The sequence below is a fragment of the Salmo trutta genome, chromosome 25 (genome assembly GCF_901001165.1).
Source record: "Salmo trutta chromosome 25, fSalTru1.1, whole genome shotgun sequence".
Taxonomy (NCBI): Eukaryota; Metazoa; Chordata; class Actinopteri; order Salmoniformes; family Salmonidae; genus Salmo; species Salmo trutta.
The window spans coordinates 5,486,754-5,499,760 of record NC_042981.1 but is presented as its reverse complement, the minus strand read 5'-3'; the positions used below and the strand labels follow the sequence as shown (position 1 = coordinate 5,499,760).

The 13,007-nt window shown below is 50.0% G+C and overlaps 1 protein-coding gene across 1 annotated transcript in view; it reads right to left on the bottom strand.

The window, feature by feature from the left end:
- LOC115161904 (N-lysine methyltransferase SMYD2-A) overlaps window positions 1-13,007 on the bottom strand; it is a gene marked incomplete in the record, with an annotated part of 39,616 nt that overhangs the window by 7,865 nt on the left and 18,744 nt on the right. Inside the window, 3 exon segments of the mRNA XM_029712724.1 lie at window positions 1,422-1,546; window positions 12,729-12,789; window positions 12,864-12,974. Of these exon segments, the coding sequence (XP_029568584.1) occupies window positions 1,422-1,546; window positions 12,729-12,789; window positions 12,864-12,974 (297 nt within the window).

Here is a 13,007-nt window from a genome sequence, read left to right as displayed (position 1 = left end):
GGGGAGGAGGGAGAGAGGAGAGGGGCGAGAGAGAGGAGAGAGGGGAGAGAGAGGGAGAGAAAGGGGAGAGGGAGAGAAAGGGGAGAGGGAGAGAGGAGAGAGAGATAATGATAATGTCTTTGTCATCCATTCTCAATGATTGTGTGTACAGTTCAATGTTCAAAATGTTGAATCCAGTGTGTACTGTTCCTGTACTGCCATTGCATTGGTGTGAATGGGTCCAGACAGTGAGGACATTGTAGACTTACTCAGGGAACACAGCAGAGCCCAGGTGAGACAGCTCCTCATCCTCTATGGTGAAGCCATTACAGTTTACCTACAGGGGGAGGTAGAGAGACAGGTGGGAGAAGGTGAGGGTGAGGGGGGGGGGGGGGGGCGAAGGGGTACAGGGGGGAGGTAGAGACAGGTGGGGGAGAGAGAGAGAGAGAGAGAGAGAGAGCAGACGTGTAATGCCGAATATCTCTACTCCTCGTGGTAGCAGACAAGAAATGTAATGAAACTAAAGGTTAAAGGTCAGGTCCCTCAGGGCTGTCCTGACTAATGTAATGAAACTAAAGGTTAAAGGTCAGGTCCCTCAGGGTTGTCCTGACTAATGTAAGGAAACTAAAGGTTAAAGGTCAGGTCCCTCAGGGTTGTCCTGACTAATGTAATGAAACTAAAGGTTAAAGGTCAGGTCCCTCAGGGTTGTCCTGAGTGGGTGAGAAGTCTGTGGTGTCATGGAGGCATTCAGGGGATTATGTCTGTGTGTTAACAAGACAGGTGGAGAAAGAGACAGAGGGGGAGGGGAGAGATATACAGAGAGAGTGGAGAGAGACGGAAAGAAAGGTGGGGGAGGGGAGAGATATACAGAGAGAGTGGAGAGAGACGGAAAGAAAGAGAGACGGAAAGAAAGAGAGAAAAAGATGAAAAGAGGGAGAAAGACAGAAAGAGGGAGAGAGAGCTGACAGCCAATCTAGAGCAACCAGGAAGTCAAAGCGCTGACATTGCACGGTGAGGCCACTTGTGAGTTAGTGTGTCTAACAACAAACTCAAAGTCTTCCTGACTTCAGAGTCTGTAAGGCTCCTTGATGTTGTAAGCGTTGATAATGAAGGGGGCCGTGATTTTTTTACTGATTGGTTCTCCTCTGTCTCTCACTCAAACACCCACATAGACAACCACACACACAATTCAAACAAAGTGAGATCTCAACCTGCAGGAAAGAAAAAAAATGTTGAGAGAACTAATCAAAGATTCGCACATTTCAGTTTGAACGCTGCATTTACAACGGCCTCCTGTCCAGATCAGTGTGTCACAGCTCTCCAACCCGTGTCCCACGGGAGTCGAATCAGCCAGGCTACCTGTGACTGTGACCACAGCAGTGGTGATGATGCAGAGCTTGCTGTAACATAGATGTATAAAAACTAGATCCTATCCTCCTTACCTGTCCAAAGAGCACAGTGAGGGTTTGGTCATCAGGGAAGTCTATGTGTCTAGAATAGAAATGATGCAGTGCTGCTATATCCGTCTGGTTCATCTCATTCTTCTCACTGTCCAACTTATCCAGGTCTGAGAGAGAGGAGAGAGAAAGGGGAGAGAGGTGGTGGTGGAGGGGGAGGAGAGAGAAAGGGGAGAGAGGTGGTGGTGGAGGGGGAGGAGAGAGAAAGGGGAGAGAGGTGGTGGTGGAGGGGGAGGAGAGAGAAAGGGGAGAGAGGTGGTGGTGGAGGAGGAGGAGAGAGAAAGGGGAGAGAGGTGGTGGTGGAGGGGGAAGAGAGAGAAAGGGGAGAGAGGTGGTGGTGGAGGGGGAAGAGAGGGGAGAGGGGAGAGAGGTGGTGGTGGAGGGGGAGGAGAGGGGAGAGGGGAGAGAGGTGGTGGTGGAGGGGGAGGAGAGGGGAGAGGGGAGAGAGGTGGTGGTGGAGGGGGAGGAGAGGGAAAGGGGAGAGGGGAGAGAGGTGGTGGTGGAGGGGGAGGAGAGAGAAAGGGGAGAGAGGGCAGGTGGTAGAGGGGGAGGGGAGACAGAAACATGAATCTTCCCATTTCAGGTCATACGCTGAACAACAATATAAACTCTACATGTAAAGTGTTGGTCCCATGTTTCATGAGCTGAAATGAAAGATCCCAAAATTGTTCCATAAGCACAAAAAGCTTATTTCGCTCAAATATTTCTGCACAAATTTGTTTACATCCCTGTTTGTGAACATTTCTTATTTGTCAAGATAATCCATTCACCTGACAGGTGTGGTATATCAAAAAGCTGATTAAACAGCATGATCATTACACAGGTGCACCTTGTGCTGGGGACAATAAAAGACCACTCTAAACTGTGCAGTTTTGTCACACAACACCATGCCACAGATGTCTCAAGTTTTGAGGGAGCGTGCGATTGGCATGCTGACCTCAAGAATGTCCACCACAACTGTTGCCAGATAATTGAATGTTAATTTCTCTACCATAAGCCGCCTCCAACGTCGTTTTAGAGAATTTGGCAGTACATCCAACCGGCCTCACAACCGCAGACCACATGTAACCACGCCAGCCCAGGACCTCCACATACGGCTTCTTCACCTGCGGGATCGACTGAGACCAGTCACCTGGACGAAACTGTAGGTTTGCACAACTGAAGAATTTATACACAAACTCTCAGGAACTGTCTCAGGGAAGCTCATCTGCGTGTTCGTCGTCCTCACCAGGGTCTTGACCTGACTGCAGTTCAGCGTTGTAACCGATTTCAGTGGGTAAATGCTCACCTCTGATGGCCACTGACCTGCTGGAGAAGTGTGGTCTTCATGGATGAATCCTGGTTTGAACTGTACCGGGCAGATGGCAGACAGCGTGTATGGAGTTGTTAATGCGAGAGGTTTGCTGATGTCAACGTTGTGAACAGAGGGCCCCATGGTGGAGGTGGGGTTATGGTATAGGCCCCATGGTGGAGGTGGGGTTATGGTATAGGCCCCATGGTGGAGATGGGGTTATGGTATGGGCCCCATGGTGGAGGTGGGGTTATGGTATAGGCCCCATGGTGGCGATGGGGTTATGGTATAGGCCCCATGGTGGAGGTGGGGTTATGGTATAGGCCCCATGGTGGCGATGGGGTTATGGTATAGGCCCCATGGTGGCGATGGGGTTATGGTATAGGCCCTATGGTGGAGGTGGGGTTATGGTATAGGCCCCATGGTGAAGGTGGGGTTATGGTATGGGCCCCATGGTGGAGGTGGGGTTATGGTATGGGCCCCATGGTGGAGGTGGAGTTATGGTATAGGCCCCATGGTGAAGGTGGGGTTATGGTATGGGCCCCATGGTAGAGGTGGGGTTATGGTATAGGCCCCATGGTGGAGGTGGGGTTATGGTATAGGCCCCATGGTGAAGGTGGGGTTATGGTATGGGCCCCATGGTGAAGGTGGGGTTATGGTATGGGCCCCATGGTAGAGGTGGGGTTATGGTATAGGCCCCATGGTGGAGGTGGGGTTATGGTATAGGCCCCATGGTGGAGGTGGGGTTATGATATGGGCCCCATGGTGAAGGTGGGGTTATGGTATGGGCCCCATGGTGGAGGTGGGGTTATGGTATAGGCCCCATGGTGGAGGTGGGGTTATGATATGGGCCCCATGGTGAAGGTGGGGTTATGGTATGGGCCCCATGGTGGAGGTGGGGTTATGGTATGGGCCCCATGGTGGAGGTGGGGTTATGGTATGGGGCAGGCATACGCTACAGACAATGAACATAATTGCATTTTATCGATGGCAATTTGAATTCACAGAGATACCGTGACGAGATCCTGAGGCCCATTGTCGTGCCATTCATCCACCACCATCACCTCATGTTTCAGCATGATAATGCACGGCCCCATGTCACAAGGATCTGTACACAATTCCTGGAAGCTGAAAATGTCCCAGTTCTTCCATGGCCTGCATACTCACCAGACATGTCACCCATTGAGCATGTTTGGGATGCTCTGGATTGACGTGCATGACTGACTGTTCCAGTTCCCACCAATATCAAAACTTCACACAGCCATTGAAGAGGAGTGGGACAACATTCCACTGGTCACAATCAACAGCCTGATCAACTCTATGTGAAGGAGATGTGTCGTGCTGCATGAGGCAAATGGTGGTCACACCAGATACTGACTGGTTTTCTGATCTACGCCCCTACGAGTTTTTTTGTTGTTGGTACATACAGCATCTGCATATCTGAATTGCCAGTCATGTGAAATCCATAGATTAGGTCCTAATTAATTTATTTTAAAAAATTGACAGATTTCCTTATATGAACTGTAACTCAGTAAAATCTTAGAAATTGTTTGGTTTATATATTTTTGTTCAGTGTACTATACTCGTCTAGAACAAAACATATGAGTCAGATGTTTTGTTATTGGCAGAATGAGGACAGACCTAGACTAGCCTGGACCCAGATCTGGCTAGGCTAGTCAACTACATTGCTGTTGGCATAAGAGCCTGCTGAAGGACATCAGTCAGGGGGGATATGTTCTTGGAGGAGGGGGGGGGGGGGGGGGGGGGCTGGAGGCTGTGCACCTGCTGGGCCATGTGACAGGTGTGAGGGGTCATGATATATGCCAGCAGCCTTTTGTCTGTGCAGAAACCCTAAAGGCCTCCACCTCTATGTACAGCTAGACTAGAGGAACGGAGAGGCCTCCTCCATGTTGGTCCAGTCCCACACAGACTCGGCCTATCCTCCCCTCTCTCAGTATGTACAGGCCAGGATACACGTATGTGTGTGTGTGTGTATTCTCTCCTTCCTCATTTGGCAGTGAGCATGTACTATAGATCATCTATTAATAGTTCTACTGTAGGTCACACCACGTGACTGGCTCTGGTTCTACTGCAGGTCACACCACGTGACTAGCTCTGGTTCTACTGCAGGTCACACCACGTGACTAGCTCTAGTTCTACTGCAGGTCACACCACGTGACTAGCTCTGGTTCTACTGCAGGTCACACCACGTGACTAGCTCTGGTTCTACTGCAGGTCACACCACGTGACTAGCTCTACTGCAGGTCACACCACGTGACTAGCTCTACTGCAGGTCACACCACGTGACTAGCTCTACTGCAGGTCACACCACGTGACTAGCTCTACTGCAGGTCACACCACGTGACTAGCTCTGGTTCTACTCCAGGTCACACCATGTGACTAGCTCTAGTTCTACTGCAGGTCACACCACGTGACTAGTTCTACTGCAGGTCACACCATGTGACTAGCTCTAGTTCTACTGCAGGTCACACCACGTGACTAGCTCTGGTTCTACTGCAGGTCACACCACGTGACTAGCTCTGGTTCTACTGCAGGTCACACCACGTGACCGGCTCTAGTTCTACTGCAGGTCACACCACGTGACCGGCTCTGGTTCTACTGCAGGTCACACCACGTGACTAGCTCTAGTTCTACTGCAGGTCACACCACGTGACTAGCTCTGGTTCTACTGCAGGTCACACCACGTGACTAGCTCTGGTTCTACTCCAGGTCACACCACGTGACTAGCTCTAGTTCTACTGCAGGTCACACCACGTGACTAGCTCTGGTTCTACTGCAGGTCACACCACGTGACTAGCCCTGGTTCTACTGCAGGTCACACCACGTGACTAGCTCTGGTTCTACTCCAGGTCACACCACGTGACTAGCTCTGGTTCTACTCCAGGTCACACCACGTGACTAGTTCTACTGCAGGTCACACCACGTGACTAGCTCTAGTTCTACTGCAGGTCACACCACGTGACTAGCTCTGGTTCTACTGCAGGTCACACCACGTGACTAGCACTGGTTCTACTGCAGGTCACACCACGTGACTAGTTCTACTGCAGGTCACACCACGTGACTAGCTCTAGTTCTACTGCAGGTCACACCACGTGACTAGCTCTGGTTCTACTGCAGGTCACACCACGTGACTAGCTCTGGTTCTACTGCAGGTCACACCACGTGACTAGCTCTGGTTCTACTGCAGGTCACACCACGTGACTAGCTCTGGTTCTACTCCAGGTCACACCACGTGACTAGCTCTGGTTCTACTCCAGGTCACACCACGTGACTAGTTCTACTGCAGGTCACACCACGTGACTAGCTCTAGTTCTACTGCAGGTCACACCACGTGACTAGCTCTGGTTCTACTGCAGGTCACACCACGTGACTAGCTCTGGTTCTACTCCAGGTCACACCACGTGACTAGCTCTAGTTCTACTGCAGGTCACACCACGTGACTAGTTCTACTGCAGGTCACACCACGTGACTAGCTCTGGTTCTACTCCAGGTCACACCACTTGACTAGCTCTGGTTCTACTGCAGGTCACACCACGTGACTAGCTCTACTGCAGGTCACACCACGTGACTAGCTCTGGTTCTACTCCAGGTCACACCACGTGACTAGCTCTACTGCAGGTCACACCACGTGACTAGCTCTACTGCAGGTCACACCACGTGACTAGCTCTACTGCAGGTCACACCACGTGACTAGCTCTACTGCAGGTCACACCACGTGACTAGCTCTGGTTCTACTCCAGGTCACACCATGTGACTAGCTCTAGTTCTACTGCAGGTCACACCACGTGACTAGTTCTACTGCAGGTCACACCATGTGACTAGCTCTAGTTCTACTGCAGGTCACACCACGTGACTAGCTCTGGTTCTACTGCAGGTCACACCACGTGACTAGCTCTGGTTCTACTGCAGGTCACACCACGTGACCGGCTCTAGTTCTACTGCAGGTCACACCACGTGACCGGCTCTGGTTCTACTGCAGGTCACACCACGTGACTAGCTCTAGTTCTACTGCAGGTCACACCACGTGACTAGCTCTGGTTCTACTGCAGGTCACACCACGTGACTAGCTCTGGTTCTACTGCAGGTCACACCACGTGACTAGTTCTACTGCAGGTCACACCACGTGACTAGCTCTGGTTCTACTCCAGGTCACACCACGTGACTAGCTCTAGTTCTACTGCAGGTCACACCACGTGACTAGCTCTGGTTCTACTGCAGGTCACACCACGTGACTAGCACTGGTTCTACTGCAGGTCACACCACGTGACTAGTTCTACTGCAGGTCACACCACGTGACTAGCTCTAGTTCTACTGCAGGTCACACCACGTGACTAGCTCTGGTTCTACTGCAGGTCACACCACGTGACAAGCTCTGGTTCTACTGCAGGTCACACCACGTGACTAGCTCTGGTTCTACTGCAGGTCACACCACGTGACTAGCTCTGGTTCTACTCCAGGTCACACCACGTGACTAGCTCTGGTTCTACTCCAGGTCACACCACGTGACTAGTTCTACTGCAGGTCACACCACGTGACTAGCTCTAGTTCTACTGCAGGTCACACCACGTGACTAGCTCTGGTTCTACTGCAGGTCACACCACGTGACTAGCTCTGGTTCTACTCCAGGTCACACCACGTGACTAGCTCTAGTTCTACTGCAGGTCACACCACGTGACTAGTTCTACTGCAGGTCACACCACGTGACTAGCTCTGGTTCTACTCCAGGTCACACCACTTGACTAGCTCTGGTTCTACTGCAGGTCACACCACGTGACTAGCTCTACTGCAGGTCACACCACGTGACTAGCTCTGGTTCTACTCCAGGTCACACCACGTGACTAGTTCTACTGCAGGTCACACCACGTGACTAGCTCTACTGCAGGTCACACCACGTGACTAGCTCTGGTTCTACTCCAGGTCACACCACGTGACTAGCTCTGGTTCTACTCCAGGACACACCACGTGACCAGCTCTGGTTCTACTGCAGGTCACACCACGTGACCGGCTCTAGTTCTACTGCAGGTCACACCACGTGACCAGCTCTGGTTCTACTGCAGGTCACACCACGTGACTAGCTCTGGTTCTACTGCAGGTCACACCACGTGACTAGCTCTGGTTCTACTCCAGGTCACACCACGTGACTAGTTCTACTGCAGGTCACACCACGTGACTAGCTCTAGTTCTACTGCAGGTCACACCACGTGACTAGCTCTAGTTCTACTGCAGGTCACACCACGTGACTAGCTCTGGTTCTACTGCAGGTCACACCACGTGACTAGCTCTGGTTCTACTCCAGGTCACACCACGTGACTAGTTCTACTGCAGGTCACACCACGTGACTAGCTCTGGTTCTACTGCAGGTCACACCACGTGACTAGCTCTGGTTCTACTGCAGGTCACACCACGTGACTAGCTCTGGTTCTACTGCTGGTCACACCACGTGACTAGTTCTACTGCAGGTCACACCACGTGACTAGCTCTGGTTCTACTGCAGGTCACACCACGTGACTAGCTCTGGTTCTACTGCAGGTCACACCACGTGACTAGCTCTGGTTCTACTGCAGGTCACACCACGTGACTAGCTCTGGTTCTACTGCAGGTCACACCACGTGACTAGCTCTGGTTCTACTGCAGGTCACACCACGTGACTAGCTCTGGTTCTACTCCAGGTCACACCACGTGACTAGCTCTAGTTCTACTGCAGGTCACACCACGTGACTAGCTCTAGTTCTACTGCAGGTCACACCACGTGACTAGCTCTGGTTCTACTGCAGGTCACACCACGTGACTAGTTCTACTGCAGGTCACACCACGTGACTAGTTCTACTGCAGGTCACACCACGTGACTAGCTCTAGTTCTACTGCAGGTCACACCACGTGACTAGCTCTAGTTCTACTGCAGGTCACACCACGTGACTAGCTCTAGTTCTACTGCAGGTCACACCACGTGACTAGCTCTGGTTCTACTCCAGGTCACACCACGTGACTAGCTCTGGTTCTACTGCAGGTCACACCACGTGACTAGCTCTGGTTCTACTCCAGGTCACACCACGTGACTAGTTCTACTGCAGGTCACACCACGTGACTAGCTCTAGTTCTACTGCAGGTCACACCACGTGACTAGCTCTAGTTCTACTGCAGGTCACACCACGTGACTAGCTCTGGTTCTACTGCAGGTCACACCACGTGACTAGCTCTGGTTCTACTCCAGGTCACACCACGTGACTAGTTCTACTGCAGGTCACACCACGTGACTAGCTCTAGTTCTACTGCAGGTCACACCACGTGACTAGCTCTGGTTCTACTGCAGGTCACACCACGTGACTAGCTCTGGTTCTACTGCAGGTCACACCACGTGACTAGCTCTGGTTCTACTGCAGGTCACACCACGTGACTAGCTCTGGTTCTACTGCAGGTCACACCACGTGACTAGCTCTGGTTCTACTCCAGGTCACACCACGTGACTAGTTCTACTGCAGGTCACACCACGTGACTAGCTCTGGTTCTACTGCAGGTCACACCACGTGACTAGCTCTGGTTCTACTGCAGGTCACACCACGTGACTAGCTCTGGTTCTACTGCAGGTCACACCACGTGACTAGCTCTGGTTCTACTGCAGGTCACACCACGTGACTAGCTCTAGTTCTACTGCAGGTCACACCACGTGACTAGCTCTAGTTCTACTGCAGGTCACACCACGTGACTAGCTCTAGTTCTACTGCAGGTCACACCACGTGACTAGCTCTAGTTCTACTGCAGGTCACACCCCGTGACTAGTTCTACTGCAGGTCACACCCCGTGACTAGCTCTAGTTCTACTGCAGGTCACACCACGTGACTAGCTCTGGTTCTACTGCAGGTCACACCACGTGACTAGCTCTGGTTCTACTCCAGGTCACACCACGTGACTAGCTCTGGTTCTACTGCAGGTCACACCACGTGACTAGCTCTGGTTCTACTCCAGGTCACACCACGTGACTAGTTCTACTGCAGGTCACACCACGTGACTAGCTCTGGTTCTACTGCAGGTCACACCACGTGACTAGCTCTGGTTCTACTGCAGGTCACACCACGTGACTAGCTCTGGTTCTACTGCAGGTCACACCACGTGACTAGCTCTGGTTCTACTGCAGGTCACACCACGTGACTAGCTCTGGTTCTACTGCAGGTCACACCACGTGACTAGCTCTGGTTCTACTGCAGGTCACACCACGTGACTAGCTCTGGTTCTACTCCAGGTCACACCACGTGACTAGTTCTACTGCAGGTCACACCACGTGACTAGCTCTGGTTCTACTGCAGGTCACACCACGTGACTAGCTCTAGTTCTACTGCAGGTCACACCACGTGACTAGCTCTGGTTCTACTGCAGGTCACACCACGTGACTAGCTCTGGTTCTACTGCAGGTCACACCACGTGACTAGCTCTAGTTCTACTGCAGGTCACACCACGTGACTAGCTCTGGTTCTACTGCAGGTCACACCACGTGACTAGCTCTAGTTCTACTGCAGGTCACACCACGTGACTAGCTCTAGTTCTACTTCAGGTCACACCACGTGACTAGCTCTGGTTCTACTGCAGGTCACACCACGTGACTAGCTCTAGTTCTACTGCAGGTCACACCACGTGACTAGCTCTGGTTCTACTGCAGGTCACACCACGTGACTAGCTCTAGTTCTACTGCAGGTCACATCAAACAGCAATCACTAACTCAGAGGCTGCTGCCGACATTGAGACCCAATCACAGGCCAATTTAGCAATGTTGACATTACTCATATATGTATATACTGTACTCTATACCATCTACTGCACCTTGACGATGCCGCTCGGCCATCACTCATCCATATATTTATATGTACATATTCTCATTCACCCCTTTTAGAGTTTGTGTATTACGTATTTGTTGGGGAACTTGTTAGATATTACTGCACTGTCGGAACTAGAAGCACAAGCATTTCGCAACACTCGCATTAACATCTGCTAATCATGTGTATGTGACCAATAAAATTTGATGACATCTATACAAGCAATATGCTCCGATTTTTACCTCAACATAGTGTGACATACAGTTGAAGTCGGAAGTTTACATACACTTAGATTGGAGTCATTAAAACTCGTTTTTCAACCACTCCACAAATTTCTTGTTAACAAACTATAGTTTTGGCAAGTCGGTTAGGACATCTACTTTGCGCATGACACAAGTAATTTTTCCAACAATTGTTTACAGACAGATTATTTTACTGTATCACAATTCCAGTGGGTCAGAAGTTTACATACACTAAGTTGACTGTGCCTTCAAACAGCTTGGAAAAATCCAGAAAATTATGTCATGGCTTTAGAAGCTTGTGATAAGCTAATTGACATAATTTGAGTCAATTGGAGGTGTACCTGTGGATGTATTTCAAGGCCTACCTTCAAACTCAGTGCCTTTTTGCTTGACATCATGGGAAAATCTAAAGAAATCAGCCAAGAGCTCAGAAACAAAATTGTAGACCTCCACAAGTCTGGTTCATCCTTGGGAGCAATTTCCAAATGCCTGAAGGTACCATGTCCATCTGTACAAACAATAGTATGCAAGTATAAACACCATGGGACCACGCAGCCATCATACCGCTCAGGAAGGAGACGCGTTCTGTCTCCTAGAGATGAACGCACTTTGGTGCGAAAAGTACAAATCAATCCCAGAACAACAGCAAAGGACCTTGTGAAGATGCTGGAGGAAACAGGTACAAAAGTATCTATATCCACAGCAAAACGAGTCCTATATCGACATAACCTGAAAGGCCGCTCAGCAAGGAAGAAGCCACTGCTCCAAAACCGACATAAAAAAAGCCAGACTACGGTTTGCATTTACATTTAAGTCATTTAGCAGACGCTCTTATCCAGAGCGACTTACAAATTGGTGCATTCACCTTATGATATCCAGTGGAACAACCACTTTACAATAGTGCATCTAAATCTTTGCAACTGCACATGGGGACAAAGATCGTACTTCTTGGTCTGATGAAACAAAAATAGAACTGTCTGGCCATAATGACTATCGTTATGTTTGGAGGAAAAAGGGGGAAGCTTGCAAGCTGAAGAGCACCATCCCAACCGTGAAGCACGAGGGTGGTAGCATCATGTTGTGGGGGTGCTTTGCTGCAGGAGGGACTGGTGCACTTCACAAAATAGATGGCATCATGAGGATGGAAAATTATGTGGATATATTGAAGCAACATCTCAAGACATCAGTCAGGAAGTTAAAGCTTGGTGGCAAATGGGTCTTCCAAACGGACAATGACCCCAAGCATACTTCCAAAGTTGTGGCAAAATGGCTTAAGGACAACAAAGTCAAGGTATTGGAGTGGCCATCACAAAGCGCTGACCTCAATCCTATAGACAATATGTTGGCAGAACTGAAAAAGCGTGTGCGAGCAAGGAGGCCTTCAAACCTGACTCAGTTACACCAGGTCTGTCAGGAGGAATGGGCCAAAATTCACCCAACTTATTGTGGGAAGCTTGTGGAAGGCTACCCAAAACATTGGACTAAAGTTAAACAATTGAAAGGCAATGCTACCAAATACTAATTGAGTGTATGTAAACTTCTGACCCACTGGGAATGTGATGAAAGAAATAAAAGCTGAAATAAATAATTGTCTCTACTATTATTCTGACATTTCACATTCTTAAAATAAAGTGGTGATCCTAACTGACCTAAGAGAGGGAATCTTTACTAGGATTAAATGTCAGGAAACTGAGTTTAAATGTATTTGGCTAAGGTGTATGTAAACTTCCAACTTCAACTGTATGTACTATGTGGGGTTGCAATATTCTGGTAATTTCCCCCAAATTCACTGGTTTTCCAGAAATCCTGGTTGGAGCACTCCGGAATTCCTGTTTATTCCCTCATCATTCCAGGAATCTTCAAAGTAGGATTTCTGAAACCCCTTTTGGGAGTTTTAGAGTTTTAGTACTATGTATCTAATCTGTGTACTTACGGGCTTCAAACTCGCTGAGGAGTAACAGCCTCTCTGACTGTGTCCGTTCCGTTGTGGCTTTCTGGAGAAGACACAGACAAAGCAGAACACATTTAGGGGTTATAGATTCACACCCACCCACCCACCCACACCCACCTGTTTCATGATGATCCTGGCCACCAATCTGACGGTCTCTGACGGACACCAGTTTTCCCCATAGGAACACATGGCTGTACACTCCAACTTGTGCATCGGCCAGTCTCCCTTCTAAAAGGTACACAGGTGTGTGTAAAGAGGCAG